We start from the raw sequence: 19,729 nt of genomic DNA, 5'->3' as shown, positions 1-19,729 counted from the left end.
CAATTAAAAAATTCGAGATAGAATTAACTAATAGAAAATCTTAGTAAAAATAGAAAGGTTTCATTAGAGATCTGATTTGTGGACAGATTGTGTTCTAAGGTGATAAAGAAATTTTGTCTTCAGAAATTATAATTTCTTTGAACACATTTTGATATGAAAGGACCGCTGTTTATTAAAAACCCCCATCTCATCTTATCGGTTTCAACTGATATTAAAGAATGAAAGATTTAGTGGAGCATATGCTGCCGAATTTCTACACGTCCACCTGTCCTTTTGGCCAAGTATGGAGGTGATCTCAGTCAATGTGTTATGCACAATTACCTATTAAGTTGTATCTCTTATCAACGGTATATATCTAAAATAATCTTGTCTTTTATTCAAGAAAGCGTACCTATGCAAGTCGAGATAAAATCTTTCATAACATCAAACAAATTCTAGTGGTTATTAAGGTATTGTCAAGAAAAATGGCTTTGACTAATTTTGCTGTTCGCTTTGGTGGTTATAAAAAGCACCAAAGAGATTTCTAGATGGGAATCTCCGCGTTGCGATACTAAAAACGTTTAATTTCTGTTAACCCGACTTTTTGTATCTCTACCAATTACAGCTCGCCAGATCTGATGACTCGCCCGACCATATCCGGAATGTATTTATCAGACATAGGAAATATACATAAAATGCCAACATCTGAGAGCGAAACACAAGAGAAACCGGTATCAATTGCTAATCAGCAAAAATGGTACTGAGCCACTGTGCTTAAATATTAAATCTTATCATCAAATTGAAAAATACACGCTTGAAATCATATCGTACCGCGAATCTTAAATTGCCTAAACGATTAATTCTTTTATTCTATAGATATTCAAATTAAAATAATTTTTTTTTAGATCTGCCAGTCTTGGTTGCCGGTTTTATTGAATTTGAATTAAGTTGCTGTTTTATATTAGAACGGGACGGTAAAACAGTGACAAAGAAAGAACAGAACTTAAACATTAATTTTTCTTCTGTGTGCTTTTTAATTAAATTCCAAATAATTTATTTCGGATGCATTTTTAATTAAATTTGGTTACACATAATTCGCTTTTGAAAACTCGGTGTTTGGGTAAAATATTTGTAAAATTATCAATTGATCATGAACTCCTATTTGTTAAATAAAAAAAGAAGACTTATTTTCTTAAGAAAATATATTTGTTTATAATTTTCTTATATTCTATACCTTTAATTTTTGCCACATTGAATGATAACTTTTACAGCTTTCGAATCACGTGACGCAGCAGTTTCAAACGCTTTTAAGGTTTCTTGTAAGGTGAAGCGGTGAGTAATTAAGGACTTCACGTTTATTAGGCCTTTGGACACAAGATCTAGCGCAGTTGGATAACTGAAAATATAGATGGCAAGATTCTTTTATTCATACATGTAAGTTTGCCATTAAAATGAATCAGCAAAGAAAAGGAATCATAAAAGATTTTTTTTTAAAGAAAATGCACTTGTTAGAATTATTTTCAAACGATCTTACCTAGACTCAATAAAAAATATATATATTTGAAAATATTTCTCTTCATGTTTGTTTTGAAAAGTCCCTGTAGATTACAATAGCAGGGCACTTAAATAAAAAGGACATATTCAGTAAAGAGAGAACTTCTAAGCAACTTTTAAAATCAGCAAGGATTCTTTATAATCTGTATATTTTTAAACATACTGGTTTTTGTGAAATTAATACCTTTAATATTTAATCCAAACCTTTAACATTTTATAATATCACATCAATTATCAGAGATATTTTTTGTAATATATTATCAATTTTTCACAAAAAGTTATGGAATAAAAAAATCATTCCTTTATTTTTGTCTTTTGCGTTCATCTTTTAAACTGTGTAATTTTTAATATAAAGAATGTTCACAATATAAATTAGCCGTAAAATTCAAAACCATTTCACCCTTTCTTATGATCTATTTTTTCTTATGTATTTTTTTTTCCAAAATCCCCGAATTTGGTAAATTTGGTAAATGCGTCCATAATTAATTCTTTTATCCCGAATTTGTTCCATGCAATTATAAATTATGCTTCCTGCCTTTCTTGCTATATATATTCAATTGATAATATTTACTGGCTTTCTACTTTACATCTGCATAAACGATAAGAAACCAATTTGTAGGATTAAAGAATACAACATGTTCAAATGTTTAAGTAATAAAACAATTTTCTCTGGAACATTAAAAATGTACATAAATTTTGAATACTCCAAACACTAAAATCAAAGGATGTTCAGAACACCGCTCTTATCTCAATCGTTGGACGTTTAAATCTCAAAAAGACACATAAACAGGTAATTTGATTTTCTTCATATTACAAGATGCTAAGCCCCGATAAGTAGTTTATCCTTCCATACATCTCTCTGTTTATGCAAATAAAACGCAACAATGAATATTTGGGAGAGTTAAATTTAACAAATCGCTTACCAATTAGCATATCTAAATAGTCCTCTGATATCTATCTCCCTGGTGAACGCCAAATTTAGGGGGAACTCTTCGCCGCCTGGGACTCTCCCAACCATGACCAGAGATCCACCGGGGCTGTTTGCCTGACAACACAAGCAAGACCAGATCTCACTTCAAAAACAACCAACCAAGAGAAAAATATATTAGAGAAGACAGAATTCATACTTGATCATCCAGATCGAAAAGATATGGGCGATAAAAAGAGGGAAGGAGCAATTGAAACCTGCTTTTTTGGATTTTATGTTCACTGGTTTATGTCATTTATTGTTTGTAGTATTACGTTCTATTCATAAAGATTTTGACACCGAAATAGCAAGTTATTTTGTCTTCAGAATTTGTTTATATCTATTGTTAAAATGGTGAAATGCCTACTGACATATTGCTTCTCTTTTTAAAATATTTAATCTTGGTAAAACTTCAACACCATTGCTATACTAACAACTATGCCAATATTTTTCTGAGATATAAGTTTCTTGGCCAATTTATTTATTTTGCTAGTCACGAACCTGCTTGGAAACCATGTCTTGCTCAAGTCTATTATGGGGTTAACATATGACTTGAGAGAAAAATAAATTTGAGTGAAGAATAAGATAGTTAACCCAAATCAATCATAATGGATTGAAGTATAATTTAAAAATAACAGAAATTTAGCAAATAGAAAAATTCGATTTATTTTGTTGCTTTGCCATTGATAAAGCCCGAATAATTTTAACAGTATCAGGCTTGTCACCAGAATAAAATGTGTTTTTGTCCCAAAAATTATTCCAGCTGTAATACATGGTCACAAAAAGAGAAAAAAAAACCCGAAATGATTCATTTTTGTGTTAATGAAATAAACAAACTATCGCTATAAATATTGATATAAAAAATATCACCATCTCTTTAATTCCTTCTAAGGTCTGAAATATATTGTATGCTACCAAATATAGACAAAGAGTTATCCAAAACTTAGGTAAAAGGAAGCCATCACAAGGATTGTTTTTATCTTTTGTCGTAGAAATCTGACAAATAAACTTGCATAAAATTGCATAACCCAAGCATGCAGTCAGTCGCCATTATAGAAATTATTCGGAAGACAATAGCACATAAATCTTTCGTGACTCTCCATATGGGTACATTTCCTTAGTAATCCTAACAAAACTAATAAAATAGGGATTTTTCTCCTTTTTAAGTAAATCAATAAAAAAAATTCTGAGAGGATTCAAACTGAGTTCTTTTTATGACTGCAAGAATTTTACAGCTTCAATACTCACTCGAGAAGCAAAGAGAAAATTTGAATTTTATTACAATTGATTTGTAATATTAATAGAAAAAATATAAATTTATTCTTAAAGATGTAAAATATTTGACTTAATTTTCTACCCAATATGATAATTTCAGAGTAACTGACTGCCGATAACATGATTCACCATTGCTTTGCATAACGTTTTTTGTTGCATCAAAATATAAGTACCTTTTGATTTTAAATGGATTTCATATCACCATATTTTTATTGTTTTCCTTTATTAACGATCTTACGTAAATTCCTGTGGAAAATCCAAAATTTGTTCCACTGCACTCAATAGTGACATCTGGGAAGTCTCCTATAGTATCTAGAATTTCTGTTGCTAGCTTGGATGGGTCATTCGTCATTACTTTGATTGTGTGATCAGCACCCAGGGACTTGGCTAAAGCTAGTCTCGTGTCGTCCACGTCTGCAGAATACATGTCAGATATGGAAACAGTTTTACAATATTATATTTCTATTTCAAAGTAGAAGTTCCAGATTGAAATTTCTAGTTGTACCTGTAATAACAATGGTTGTGGCGCCATTTTGTTTTGCAACCAGCATTGTGAGAATTCCAACTGGACCTGACAAAATGAAAGAATGTTACGATTAATATTTTTGGTGATTAAAATACAAACATATCTTGTTTTCTGAACAAAAATGCACAAAAATAAATTGAAAGAAAAAGAATTTTACTTGGTAGAAACTCTAAAATATACAGTATACATAGCCTTTGATGAAAACTTTATTTTACTTTTTAAAATTTAAATTAGAGTATCATAATTTTTATCTTTTAATCATTAAGATTTATATAGAAAGCTAGATCCAAATAAAGTCAATGATTTTTTTGGTATTAAGTAATTTTCATAGAATAGGTATACTAGTAGGTATATAAACTATGTCATGTTATGTCTCTGTCTTTACCGAAACATGCTTATAAAAATAAGAATAGAATCTTAAATATTTGTGTATTAATTTTGCTTTCACTCAGTTCAATTGGTATCGATTTTATAAAAATCATAATCTTGATACAATTTCATGCCATCGAATTGAATTGTATCAAATGAATCTTAGAGCTCAAAAATTTCTTCACATGGCTAACTTTCAAGTTTGTAGCAACTATCTTGATTTGAATAAAGGCAAATTAAAATACTAGTATAAAAATTCAATTTTTTTCAATATTTTTTAAAAGTGTGTTTTTTTAAAAAAGAAAAAGGCCATGTAGATTTAAAAGTTTTTTTTAATCGTAAAGAAATAAAATGCTAGAAAAAAAAGTCAAAATCAATTCAGATATCAAATCGAAGTTTACAGGGATGATCTGCAAAAAGGGGCTGACGACAAATTTTTGATATATGTATATATATTTCCACGTTAATCTTCTTTCTCTCTCTTTATTTTACACTATCTGAGAAGAATTGCATTTAAAATGTTGGCGAACAGCCGCAAGTATGCTTTGGCAAATGCAATGCCAAATGGATTTTTCAGACCTTAATCATATGTGTAATCCTGGTTCTCTTTACGTACCGGCTCCACATATAAGAAGTCTGGTACCCAGTCCTACATTTCCTTTACGACAGCTGTAAACTGCAACTGCTAAAGGTTCCAGCATTGCACCTTCGTCATCAGTCACGTGATCCGGTAGTCTGTGAGTAAAAATTCAACATTGTTTCTTTTCTTTTTAGAGGTAATATCAATTTTAAACTATTCTTAGTGTTCTATATATTTCACCTTCATTTTTGTATGACAATTGCTAAAAACACATTGAATATATGTGTTTATTATGCTCCTTCATATTTATTTATTATATTTTGTATTTCATATCTGTTGTACCGGAAGCAGAATTCAGCTGAGTGTTTGTAAAATCGACACAGATTTCCATCATCAGGGGGTGTTGCACAGAAGAAAATACTCTGACATAAATTGTATCGTCCCGTTTTACATAATCGACACTCTCCACATGGCACCCCTGGTTCTATTGCGACTCGATCACCTAAAAAATCACAACAGAATAAGACAATAATCTATTTACCATTAATATACTTATTTAAGAAATAAATAACGTTATTCAGTGAACATGGTGCTATGAATACCAATTGCTCTGCTGACATATTCCATGATGCGCGCTAGCGGATTGATTGATTTATTGATTGATTGTGTGTTGTTTACGTCCCATTTGAGAATTTTTCACTCATATAGAGACGACACCATGTACCGGTAAAGGACTTCAAATTTAGATTAGGTGAGTAACGCCATGTTCACTGAATTCCGTTGCATGTTTATTACTCAAATTTGCATTCCATGATGTGCCCAGAAGACAGAAAAGAAAAGGCTAACTGTAATTTCTTACATGACTACTTGTCAAAATTATTCTGCTCTATCACTTCATGTGCACTAAAGTAATCATGAAGGATCTCCTGGAATAGATGCCCCCACCCCACCCCACCACTACCCCTAATAAAAAAAATGAAAATAAATCAGCAGATATACCTGATCAATACAATTTATTTCCATATGAATCACATAAAATATCTAAACACCCTGTTTATGCTATTTGTTTACATGTCGTCTTAATGACCAACTTCTTATTTCATTTTCATTCATCATATTTCTTAGAATGACGTCATCATTCGAAGTATTTCACCTCTATGACAGATAATTATAGCAAAAGAAGAGTATTTTTTATTTTATGTAAGTTTTTGCTATTTTGTTCGTCATCTTACCCTTTTCTTCATTTATGGAGTTCAACTAAATTTTGAAATACAAATATTAGGAAACAATTTAGAGTTCTAGTCATATCATTTACCGTGACGTCATTTTGCTAAGTCAGAACCAAATAATATACCTTCGTGAAGAATTATCGTATGTGTAAAATTATACACGTTAATTATTTACTCTTATTTCATCAAATGTGTTTTATTTTGAGAAATTTTTATTGTACAATTTTGAACTTTGCTAACAATTAATTTTAAAAAGTTTGAAAATAATGGTAATGAAATATATGGAGATAACGAACAGTATTCAAGCTCAGTAGTCCATATAAACAATAGAAATCAGGAGCAGAGCAAACACGGACCTTTTAAACATCAGAGGTGGGTCAGGTGCCATGGAGGAGTGAGCACCCCTTGCCGACCGCTCACACCCGCTGTGTGCTCCTTGTCATAATCAGGAAATAACGGGATTTTCTTATTATTTCATTTTCTCATAGTTCTTTATTATATCCTGCAATTTATTATTTTCAATTATGTTTCCTACATGTGCTACTGAACAGCTTTCCTTATATGTAACAGATTTCCTCCATGCAAGAGTTTGACGCAATTTAAACAATTAGTGCATATGCTGGAGAGTAACTGCATTTATGGAAGTATAAATGCAACTGCTAGGTATAAATTTATAAAGGAAAATAATAGAGTATATACAAATATAACCAAATATAAGTATATATTTGCAGATGCTCTACCTTTTCCCTATATTAACTTTCACCTAGTAGCTGCTTTATAATTGAATAAATGCAATCGCTCTCAATGTAATCGAAGTTTGTGCCAAGCCTTCACTGCAGCAACAGTATGATCGTAGACTTTATTTAAAAAACGTGCTTCTCAATTTAATTAGGTTGTTTTGGAGTATATAGGGAAACAATGTTAGAAAAAAAAAATTAAATGTACATGTATAGTCTGCTACAACAAAAAATCTCCAAAACTTAAACAGAAAAAATTTTGATTATCATTATTTTCAGACTTTTCAAGAATAAATTACAAACAATGTACAAAATTGCACAACGAAAAAATCTCAAAATAAGCACACGTGCTAAAAATATATGTAAACTGTACACACTAAAAGAAAGATAAATTTGAACGACGGTACAGTTCTGACTAAGAAAATTTGAGATACAATATTACGCCACAGTTAACAATATGACGTGAAAGTTATGCTTTCTTTATATTTGTATTTCAAGATTTATTTGAACACCAATAAATAAACGAAACTACGCAAAAACAATATCAGAATGTTATTTTTTATGCTATATATCAGAAACACGGGTAACTAGGACTCAAACGATGACGTCATTAATATTTATCATGACTAGTGCAAAATGATTTGGTCAAGACGGAATGTAAACGGATACCTAAAACGGGTTTCAAAAAGCACGCATTGTGAATATTATATGCACTTCATGTGTTATCTTTTAAATATAAAGATAGGCACCGTGTTGAACAAAACCCCGTCAGCCTTTCCTCTGTAATTCTTGACAAAATCGGGATGCAAATATAAGTAATAAACAAAGTTTAATCAGTGAACATGGCGTTAAGAATAGCGCTATGTTTATTGAATAACGTTGGTTATTTCTTAAATGTACACGGAATTTAATTATGAAAAAGAGTATTTTAAATTGTATTAATTACTACATTTACAGCTGTACCACAAATATAATCATTTAAGTCTACTTCTGACATCTTAATTGAATTTGGTCGATAGGTTACAAGGTAATGTTATTGTCTGCACACTAAATGTTCCTGCCATTTGTTCAGAATTTTGGGACTTGGTATATTTTCTAAGGATATACAAATAATATAAAAGATTAAGTTGTAGGTTTCAATAAAAATATCCAACAAAAATGAAACAACAAGAAATTTTGATTACCATTATTTTCAAAGTTTTAAGAATTATCATTGGCGAACTTAAATAAAAAATCGTTTTCAAAACTTTCTGTACTAGAGGTCTTAAAAACTTTATTTCGACAAAGACCTATAAATTCCATCACTTCTATTTATGTTCTGAAATTGAGGGGCATATTTTGCATATATTTTATGATAACAAGGTGCAAGTGTTGAATAAGCTTGGCAGTTTGGTTTACCATTCAAATATGTTGAATCTGAGAAAAAACTATATTACCTACGAAAAGTTATCAAAACATATTGCATTTCGAAAAGTTTCAATTCTTAGTCATGCTTTTTCAAACGATTGCTTTATATATATTTACATTTCCAATGTCTTTGTCCGAGATAGAATAACAAATTGTAAAAATACTTTATTTCTACATAAATCTACTGGTTCATCGATAGGCGCGGTTAAAAAAAATCACGTGCGGGGCGGGACAAATAGAGACAGAAGCGGGGCTATTAGCACGAGAATTTGCAGAATCAGGAGCATGTAAATATAAGGAATAACTGTCAAATTTTTTGGATTCATGACGATGATCAATCGATTGGCTTGCGTGATAATTTTATGCATAAACGCCTTCGGCGTTTATGCAAATTATCACGCAAGCCACTCGATTGATCACATCATGAATCCAAAAAATTAGACAGTTATTCCTTAAATAAATGTAATTTTCGGGGTAAAAATCAATCATGGAGAGTGTTTTTAAAATCATTTATGTTTCAGTCAATTCAGACCATTGTGGTAGAAAAATGTCATGAAAGTCCTATCATACTTAATTTTATCATCATATGATAAATCCATGAATCATTTGTCTCATTGTTTGATGGAAAAACTAAATGTACAGCTCATAAAGTGTATGAAAGAACCTGCTAGAAAGGAATTTTATCTGAATGAATTATTAAATTCATGCAAATATTAATTTTGAAGCTGAAATTGTAATATTAATTGATTTAATTATAATAAAATCAATCATCATTGATTAATTTGATACACTTATACTGATACAGTGTATATGATTTTAAATTTGATTTGTCACCCGCGTGGTGCAGTGGTTAGAGCATTTGCTCTAGAGTCGCGGAGTACATCAAGGGTTCGAATGTTGAATTATGTTTCTTCATTTTAAACCTATGTGTATCATTTTGTCAAGTGAATTGAGTAAACTACAACGTTTAAAACTCAAGTTTAGAGCTGTTTACTAGTTGTTTACTATAGTATATTTGCAAACAACAGTGAGAACCTAAATACAGAGACAAACCTTAATGAAAAGCGCGCTCTTTGAAAGTCACATTTTTTCTTATTGGTGCGCTGAAAGATTTAACTTCAAATAAAGATTTTGTTTATTTTGAAGGATATAGACATATTTAGCATTAAAAAAACCTGTGTGAAACTGGAGAAGTGATGATTTAAAAAAGTAGAATGAGTATCAGCCAGTTTATATTTCATAAAGGAATCAACATATTCAAAGGAGAATAACTCCTCCAGTGTTGAGCTAATTTCACACTGACAAGGGAATGCATAGAGCACTAGGCCTTATTGAAATGTATAGTAAAGATAAAACGAAATCTCCTCTATCACAATAATAACAAACATATGGAACTATTTTTATATAAGTAAAAATGTCCCCGTCTCCGGTTTTATATTCATTATTTCTTAACGAAGAACCATAGATTGTAAACATATGTCTAATATGCGAGTTCACCTTTTATAAAAGATTAATAAAACCTTTCTAGATTGAAAAGTCTGTTGGGGTGAAGTACAATGCCTTTTCTTATTTAACTTCACGCAAATATAAACGACAATAAAGAAGAAAGAACTCTCAGAAAATTTCAAATCACAAAATTTTACTCATATATAATCAGTAGTACAACAACGTTCGACTTTTCAACACTTTACACAACCATACTCCATGATATATCAAAGACTGGGCATTTTTGACATAAAAGGGACTTGCTTCTTCAATAAATATTAAATGGTATTTGGAGATAATGAGCCGTAATCAAGATCAAAAGTCCATTGAAACAATACAAATTGGGAACAGAGAAAACACGGACCTGTAAAAACATCAGAGGTGAGATCAGGTCCCATGGAGGAGTAAGTATCCCCTGACGACCAATCACACCTGCTGTATGCTCCTTGCCATGATCAGGAAAACGGAAAAATTCGTAGACAAGTCAGTGTGTAAATAAAGGCCTAACAATTAGTATGAAAAACGTCAATCAGTATTCGACTTAAAGGGTTTTTATCACGTATCTAATTTTTTTTTTAAATGAAACACTATTATATTCTTAAGGCTTGAAACATGTAATTAGCGTTTAATTATGAAATAACTTTGAAAACAGTCATAATTAGGCAATAAAACGCCCGTAATATAGAGTTCTCAAAGTAAAAATCTCTGCTAGTTAGATAGGAGTCACGTGGTACTGAAACGTCATAGGTGTCCATGGTCAATTAGAACTAGTAAAGCTTATCGTAAGAAAAATGTATCAAATAGATTTTGACGTTAAATAATATACACTACACAATAAGATCGGTAAAAATTTTGACATCAACGATATTCTTTTAGCTATAGACGGTCAATCTTTTATGTATGAACGTCTAGCAGAGAGAAATAACCAAGAAAATATGCCGACAATAGGAGAGGACACCGAAGACGAAGCCGTTGATTACTCGGGACTTCCGACTAAATAGAACGAATAACTAAAGTTGGACTTCGTAAATATTTATAAATATGGGAATTTAAATTCAACTTCTTCGTTATTTTAATAAACTGTATATAAATATTCTATATCATGTACCAGAAATGACATGTCTTCAACACTGTTCAATGGCGCCGTACGCCATTACGAAGTTCACAACATTCCTACTCGCATGCACTATATTCTGTGCGACTTTAAAAATGCGGTTGGGTATTTTTTTCCGTTTTAAAAAGGTTTTTAAAATAATTTATAGTACAGAAAAAAAAATCGTGATTGGACATAAAAGATTGTTCTGAATGGAGACAAAGCCCTCGCGTTTGCAGACAAAAGGGCCCCCTTTCACTTCTCGACCAAGTCTAGGAAATGTGAAAAAGTCTTCCTAAAACCTTTCTTGTGCGCATTTGTGCATCCTAGAGCCACAAATTATACCCTACTAGCTGTTAATTATCCAATTATCACTTATTTATTTACTAACAGGTTCAATAGACACAACAAATGAACCGTTTTGTATACACAAGTACTTTGCTCGACCAGGATTAACACCTATGACGTCAGAGCAATGGCGCGTAGCATCGGCGATCAAAATATGCATATTGAGAAATTCAAACTTTGAATCGCTCAAACATCAACAATATTAAATTTCTAGCAAAGATTTTTAAATATATGATTTTAATAACATGTAAACTTTGTCATATCAAAACATTTTGAGACGTGATAAAAACCCTTTAATGATAGATTGTATTTGCTGACAAGGTCATTGTATATACAATATGACTTGCGAAATGATGATTTTAAACGACATTGTGGATATTCTTCCTTAATCAGCTTGTCAATAGCTTGCCTCGTTTTAGAAATTGTTCGTACGTAGAGCATGCACTCACGTATCGAATCAACTAGGAGACATAATCCCCATATGCAGGTGATAAGGGTTTATTGATACATAAGAAAGGGAAGTTGACGATAGAAAACTCATCACATTTATTATTAAGTTATGTTGTTAGATAACCATTAACGTCTTTTCTAGCAAAATATACAAATATGAAACAGATGTATCAGATTTGTGGTATCTTAAATTTCAAGTTCACTGGGATATATCGAGTCGACATATGAATGGAAGTAACTATTGCTAATTGATTATACGTCGTCAATGTATCTAAATGTCGAGTTGAATGCCACAGCAAGTGAAACTCGAAAATTTCAATGGTCATCTTTAAAATAAAAAAAAAAATAGCTAAATCTGCATACAGCTTTATAATGAAGGATGTTTGAGTTCCTCAATGAGAATGTCCCTGTAGTCTTTGGAGACAATGTTTTCAAACAATTCATTGCAACTTCCTTTGACACCAGTTGCGTCCCTTTATAAGCAGACATATTTGAAGTAATCATTTCGCAAGTTTTATGGTTATATACAATGACCTTGTCAGCAAATACAATCTATCATTAAGTCAAATGCTGACTGACAGTTTTCATACTAATTGTTAGGCCATTATTTACACACTGAATTGTCTACGAATTTTTCCGTTTGCCCGATCATGACAAGGAGCACACGGTGGATGCGACCGGTCGGCAGGGGTTACTCACTCCTCCATGTCACCTGATCCCACCTCTGATGTTTTTGGAGGTTCGTGTATGCTCTGCTCCCGCTTTGTAGTATTTAATTGGACTTTGAGGTTGAATACTGTTCGTTATCTCTATATTTTATTCTTATGAAGCAGAACTTTTTCAAAAATACTATATGAAAAGAAAACGTCTCTTGCTGTTGCCTTCTGTGCCATATTTAGAAGTACCAAAGACGTTTTATCGATTCACAATATTCATTTTCGTTCATATGTTCATATGTTGATAAAAGACGCCACAGAATATGAGGTATCTATTCGTATTTGAATGTTTTATAGAGAAAAGAACGCTGATGATAAACTAACAAACTCTATGATAAACGTGATGACTTTAACTTGTCTTTTTTCAACTTCTTTTATTTATGTAGTAACATTCCATCATCACCTGCATATGGTGTTCATGTCTTCTGATTAATTCGATACGCAAGAGCATGTTTCACGTACTAACAATTTCTTATCGGAGGTATGCTAACTTTAAATAAGTTGATGAATCATGAGTATCAACAATCTTGTTTAAGGCCAATATTTTGCAAATTCCATGGGTTATACAATGACTTTGTAAATAAAATCTGTCTTAAGATTGAGGTTTTTAAAAAAGAAATGTTAGGCCATTATTTTCATACTGAATTTTCTATGTATTTTTCTGTTTAATAGATCAATGCAAATGACTCAAAGGGGTGAAACCGGTCGACAGGAGAGGCTTACTCCTCCACGGCACCTTATCCAATCTCTGATATTTTCAAAGGTTCATATTTGATCTGCTCTCAATTGTATTGTTTAATTGGACTTATGAACATGACCGTGTTCGTTATAAGTATATTTCATTCATTCAAATCTATTAAAAAGACACAGAGATCTTATAAATTTGACTGTTTACTCTCCATTGGTGAATTACATACGTCGCATAATCTGTCCGAAACTATCCTATTCTCGGGTGTGGGGGCAACGGAAGAATGTGCAAACGTTACGAAGTTGGTTTCCACGGGTATCACAAGTGATGGTGAAAGAAGTAAAACTATATTGGGAAGAAAACCATTTGCTTACTTACATTTTGTGATTTATATCATAGGTGAACAACATTCATAACTATTTATATCAATGGTGAACAACATTCATAACTATTTATATCATAGGTGAACAACATTCATTACTATTTATATCAATGGTGAACAACATTCATAACTTTATATCAATGGTGAACAACATTCATAACTATTTATATCAATGGTGAACAACATTCATAACTCCTGTTCATATACTGCTAACATTGTTTATCAAAGTGATGGGCTGTTAACTTAAAATGATTTCACTTTAAATGTTAACCATAGATGCAAGCTCATATTATTGAGGAAATACAGATTTTTGGTTTCAATTTGTAAAATCATGATAATGGACATAAAAAATGTTAAAATGAAATTAATTTTCAATGTTATATTGGATACAGCGTACATATAAACTGCTTTCGCAATACTTTATTTAATTACCACACGTAAGTAATACTGATTTACAGAACAGGATAGGACACAACGAAGAATGTCAATTAAATTCTATTACACATCTTGCTGAAATACATAAATATTCTATGGGAGATTTTGTCATGATGGATTTATTTGTGGTTAATGATTTCAAATAATCTAAAATAATCATTTGGTCTTATGTAAATTAATTTATTCTTGGGATTCTCAATAAATAAAAAAAAAATCGGAATCTCTAGTAAGAATTGATAAATCTGGTCACCCTATTTAGTCTTAGTAAACAATACTTGAGGGTTTACAAATACTAGTACTGAATTTAGATGTTTCTTTTCTCCAAGTATCAATGTTGCAACTTTGGCTTCAAACAGAGCAATGTGAAATTCATCTTAGAAAGTTCTTTTTAAACTTAATTTAAAAAAAAGATAATATGTAAACAGAGGATTTCAATTCCATTCCACAGGATAATTGTAAGAAAGGAGTTATATTAGACAACAGCTAACATTCGTCAACCAAAACTAAAATAAATTTTAAGATGTATCTATTTACAGTAATCAGTTAATATTTTCCTTTATATAAGATAATTTAATTTTTAATTAATGTCGTTTATTGTCCACCAATCCATCATATTTAGATCACACATACATGTATTTTAAGGCTGTTTATTTAAAGCTTAAGGAACGTGCCAAGAATTAAACTTATAGAGAATTCATTTGACATCATCTTTAATTTGTAATATATAATGACTAGAAAATAAAAGTAACTGTCTGCTCAATTTTAACAGGCTTTTTATGGTTCACACTGGGATTGTCACAATGTTGAAAACTCCAGAAATTTAATCAATTTGCATTTCATCTTACATCATGTAATTTTTTTCAAAGTTATCAATCTTCATCTGGTAGATTATAGTGTCGTTAGGACTTTTACAAGGCTTGAATGTTCTTATTTAAAAGAAATAGTAACATCATCTGATATGATTGTCAAAATCACACATTACTGTACTATGTCGATAATGGAAACAGTGCACGATTGCTTTGTAAGGACGTAAACAATAAAAAGTCATTCAATAACCCGTTTCTCATATATTAAATACTTGTGGTTCAATTTGAGAAAGTGTCAGCAATTGATAAAAAATATTACATTGGACCTGAATTCCTGACAGCTGTCAAATCTTCCCATTTTATACGATCATAATTTAAAAATATATATATAAATACTGTATTTTGGTATGGTGACATTCATTCTTATTTTAAATTTGCATTCAAATCCATCAGTTATCAATGAACCATTAACCATTTTCAGAACTTTAAAAAATACCCTCGTACATAGTAAATATAATCTTACAAAGCTTCAGCAAGTTTAATAAATATTTAGGTTAAGATTAGAGAATGTAGAATCTTGCCTAGTAACAGTAGTTTGATTTAACTGTGTTACTTATCGTATTCTTTGTTTTAAAGTTATTTTTAAAGAAAAAAGGCATCAATTACGATTGCACTCATAAAATGATTTATCACCCGTTCTGATGAACTTAAGTAAGGATGAGAAAACCAGAGGGTTTTCAACAACTACTGTGCTTTCCAGAGACAGAAAACGTGTCACATTTGAAGTATTTCATAAAAATTCTCATGTAAGATATATTACGCAATCTTCTACGTAATGAATATTATTCTTATGGAAAGCTATTCTTTCCATAAAGAGTATACTGAGCAAATGATGTTACTTTAATTTCTCATGACACATAAAATAAATTGTCTTAGCAAAAGCAATAAAAAAATTCTGAAATACTGGCATCCATGTTTATATCTTTTGTATTGAATTACTGAAAGTAAGAGAACGATGTTTACCAGTGAAATATTATTAATCCATGTGGTTGTTTAAAAATTCAGACAAATAACACTAAATAATGAGAATAAAATATATAACTAGTAGCTGAAAAAGCTGAAGATAACGAACAGAGATCTCACAAAATCAGCCGCGAACAAGGCAGAGAAACACCAGAGGTGGGATCAGGTGCCTAGGAGGAGTAAGCATCCCCTGTCGATCAGCCATACTATATATGGATCAGGCAAATGGAGTTATCCGTAGTCAGTTATAGCAAGAATATAATAGCCTAATAATTAATGGTCTGAAACATGTCCGTCAAAGTTCGCCCCACTCATGGTTTTTGAATGCGAACATGGCCACAGAATTTGAGAAATGCTGACTTTAAACGATATAGTTGAAAGCCTCATAACATCGATTTATAAGCCAGTAATCTGTCTCAGTTTAAAGATTGATCTGCCTCAGAGTATGCTCTTTTTATACCGAATCAGCTGGATAACACAAACACCACATGCAGGTGAACATGGAATACTATTGCATAATAAATGTGGAAAGTTGTTAGTTTGACATGAACGTTTATATTAAGTAAAACATTCAAATATGACTCTGTAGTGTTTTTACTTCTAGTTCAATGGGATATATCGAGTTGACAAATGAATGCAGGTGAAAATGAAATTCATATGGGTACCAATTGCGCCCCCTTATTAACAGACCTATTTTTGTATTCATATGAAGTAGAAGAAAACACTTACTATGGCCTTCAACTCGACATTCCGATATATCGACGACGTATTATCAATTAACAATAGTTACTTTCATTCATATGTCGACTCGATATATCCCAGTGAGCTTGAAAGAAAAGATACCACAGATTCTGACACATCTGTTTGATATTTAGATATTTTACTAGAAAAAGACGTAAAGGGTAAACTAACAACAAAGCTTTATGATAAACGTGATGACTTCAACTTTTCAATCGTCAACATCCTTTACTTATGTAGCAATATACCCTTATCATCTGCATATGGGTTTATGTCTCTCAGTTGATTCGATACGCAAGAGCATGCTCAACGTATAAATAATTTCTAAAACGAGGCAAGCTATTGACAAACAAGTTGACGAAACAAGGATATCAAATGTCTCGTTTGAAGTCATCTTTTCGCAAGTTTTTTTGTTCGATACAATGACTTATCAGTACATACAACCTATCATTGAGTCAAAGGCTGATGGCGTTTTTCATACTAATTGTTAGGCCATTATTTATACACTGAACTTTCTACGGATTTTTCTGGTTTTTGTTTCCCGATCATGAAGGAGCACACGGCGGGTGTGACCGGTCGGCAGGGGATGCTCACTCCTCCATGGCACCTGATCCCACCTCTAAATTTTGAGGTCCGTGTTTGCTCTTCTCCAAATTTGTATCGTTTCATTGGACTTTTGAGATTGAATACTGTTCGTTATCTTCATATTTCATAGATGTATTACCCCAGCCTCATGCTTGATTACTTCATCTTTTTTGAGAGATCCTACCTATTTTGAGATGATTGACCCCAGCTCCAAGCTTGACCCCCATATCTATTTTGAGAGATCCTATCTATTTTCAGAGGTCCTACCTATCTTCAGGTTCTTGACCCCAGCTCCAAGCTTGATCCCCATATCTCTTTTGAGAGATCCTATCTATTTTCAAAGGTCCTACCTATCTTCAGGTTCTTGACCCCTGCTCCAAGCTTGACCACCTTTCCACTGCCCTCATGACCCATAATCATGGGTTTCTCCAGGGTGAACTTTCCGCATTTGCCATACATCCAGTACTTCAGGTCTGACCCGCAGATCCCCACCGATCTCATTGATAGGAGGACTTCTGTTCAAAACGTTTTCAAGAACTTTGTACGAAATGCAACCGATTAACAAACATTTCGTTAAATATACTCCACTTAAAGAGGTATTCTTGCCAGGATTCTGACTAATTAAAACATTGAAGTATATTTGCATAAATGTCCAATATATTGAGATGTTAGGAATTTTTCATATATTTCTTGCCTTCTTACAACTGTACAACTTGACAATTATAGGGTACACTGAGTTTAAAATTTAGCAGGGAGTATATTTTTGGCAGAAAAACAGCGTAGGAAAATATCACAAGATTTGCTTTTCCAATTAACTATGGATAATGAATTAAGTTCGCTGTTTAAAACAATGAAAGTCCTAAATGTTTTTTTTTTTTAAGCCAATGAAAATTATTATTAGAAACTAGAAGTTTTGAAATATATAAATAAAAATTTTCAAACTACAGCCTTGTTATTCTTGTTAGACCTCATGTGGTATTATCTGTTTAATGCAAAAAGATGAACAAACATATTTTTAATAGAAGTGGACATAACATGGCAACAGTAATTTTTAATCCTTCATGTCGAGAAAAAACTTGATGACCTTGACCTGACTGTTACTAAAATAAGTCGGTTCACTGATATGATGTCATAACTTAGTGATATATTAGCTTCTTGATTGTGTGAAATTTAATGAAATTTTAAAGACAATAAATATGAAAAAAAAATTCATCCTTAAAGTAGAATACTGCTTTGTCAAAATATCTTTATGACTCAAAAGTTAAAAGGGACATACCATTTTCCTTTATTTCAGGCAGAGGAATTGATTCCTGAAAATTAGAATGAGAGATTCCTTAATGAGAGAAAATTATACAGAGAACTGTACTTAAAAGGGAGAGAGTTAACAGATTGTGGTGTTACTTAAACAAAAGCTATAATGAATTAGCTGCTAAAGATCTGTTATTTATTTCATATTTCCAAGTCGGATATATAAAGTCTGGTGGCCAATTGACCCATTACCGTTGAAATGATGGCAGGTGCGTTGACAAATATATTTGTACATATAGGATTTACATGAATTAAGCAGGTGCCCTAAAAATATCTTGCAATAATATCAACTTTTACAGTAGACGAGTGAAAAGTGTATTTGCAATTTCTTTATATAAAAAATGCTTACAACTCGCAAGTCATTTGCTCCATGTAGAACAGCTGCTATGTTCGCCATTGTTAAGCGATAAGAAATATTGACCCATTTTGATTAAACCCTTTAACAGTGTATATATCAAGGATGATTTCTAATGAAAGCAACTTAATAAGTGATAATAATAGATGTAAGAAATGATATCAATTTGTTCATCAAATAAAGTTTTCTGAAAATCTTTACATTGTTTATTAATATACAATGTAATACTAGTTTTGCACTCGAAACACATACATGTACGTTAACTTATTTTAAAACAAAGAAAACGCCCAGAGAACAAATTTTGTGCAGGTTCAATCATTTCATTTCACCCCATTCAATCTTATTTTTTTTTTTAATTTTTGAAAAATCTCTTTTTTTAGACAGGCCATGCAGTGTTTATTTTGTGTTGTTTATTATAAGATCTAGCTTAATATTTTATTTGTAAACAAATATTCTGTACTGTCTAAGTATATGTTGTGCAATCAAGTACTACGTATGATTAAATAAAAAATAAAACTTTTCCTATATGTCAAACATGCTACTTATAAACAGAGAAGTATATTATTCAAAATGTATGTGAAATAAGAACATAAAATCAACAACAACAACAACAACAAAATGGCTAAAATTGAAGTGAAAATCTTGTGTTAGCTTAAGGTAACTAAAGTTTAAATAGCAAAAATATTCTGGATAA

The 19,729-nt window shown here is 31.4% G+C and overlaps 1 protein-coding gene across 1 annotated transcript; it reads right to left on the bottom strand.

Moving 5' to 3' along the window:
• Nucleotides 1–1,211: 1,211 nt before the first annotated feature.
• On the bottom strand, nt 1,212–19,077 carry LOC133181477 (sorbitol dehydrogenase-like). Its single transcript, XM_061315969.1, has 9 exons — nt 19,030–19,077; nt 18,649–18,682; nt 17,723–17,887; nt 5,593–5,752; nt 5,287–5,405; nt 4,281–4,346; nt 4,014–4,189; nt 2,457–2,578; nt 1,212–1,375 (listed from the first exon to the last, which is right to left on the bottom strand). The coding sequence occupies exons 1-9, from the start codon at nt 19,075–19,077 to the stop codon at nt 1,216–1,218; spliced, it is 1,050 nt and encodes a 349-aa protein (XP_061171953.1). The 3' UTR covers nt 1,212–1,215.
• Nucleotides 19,078–19,729: the final 652 nt, after the last annotated feature.

Source organism: Saccostrea echinata, unplaced genomic scaffold, assembly GCF_033153115.1.
Source record: "Saccostrea echinata isolate AGI-Se365-2 ecotype Australia unplaced genomic scaffold, CSIRO_AGI_Sech_v1 ptg000009l, whole genome shotgun sequence".
NCBI classification, from domain to species: domain Eukaryota; kingdom Metazoa; phylum Mollusca; class Bivalvia; order Ostreida; family Ostreidae; genus Saccostrea; species Saccostrea echinata.
The sequence above is the reverse complement of the archived record's forward strand: the minus strand, read 5'-3'. Positions and strand labels throughout refer to the sequence as shown.

Excerpts from the sequence above, each read along its gene's own strand:
- LOC133181477 (XM_061315969.1), bottom strand. The coding sequence starts at position 19,077 with ATGGCGAACATAGCAGCTGTTCTACATGGAGCAAATGACTTGCGAGTT. Across the intron at positions 2,579-4,013 it reads GATTTTCCACAGGAATTTAC|GCAAACAGCCCCGGTGGATC; the intron begins GTAAGATCGTTA and ends TTGTGTTGTCAG. Across the intron at positions 1,376-2,456 it reads CTATTTAGATATGCTAATTG|TTATCCAACTGCGCTAGATC; the intron begins GTAAGCGATTTG and ends CTATATTTTCAG.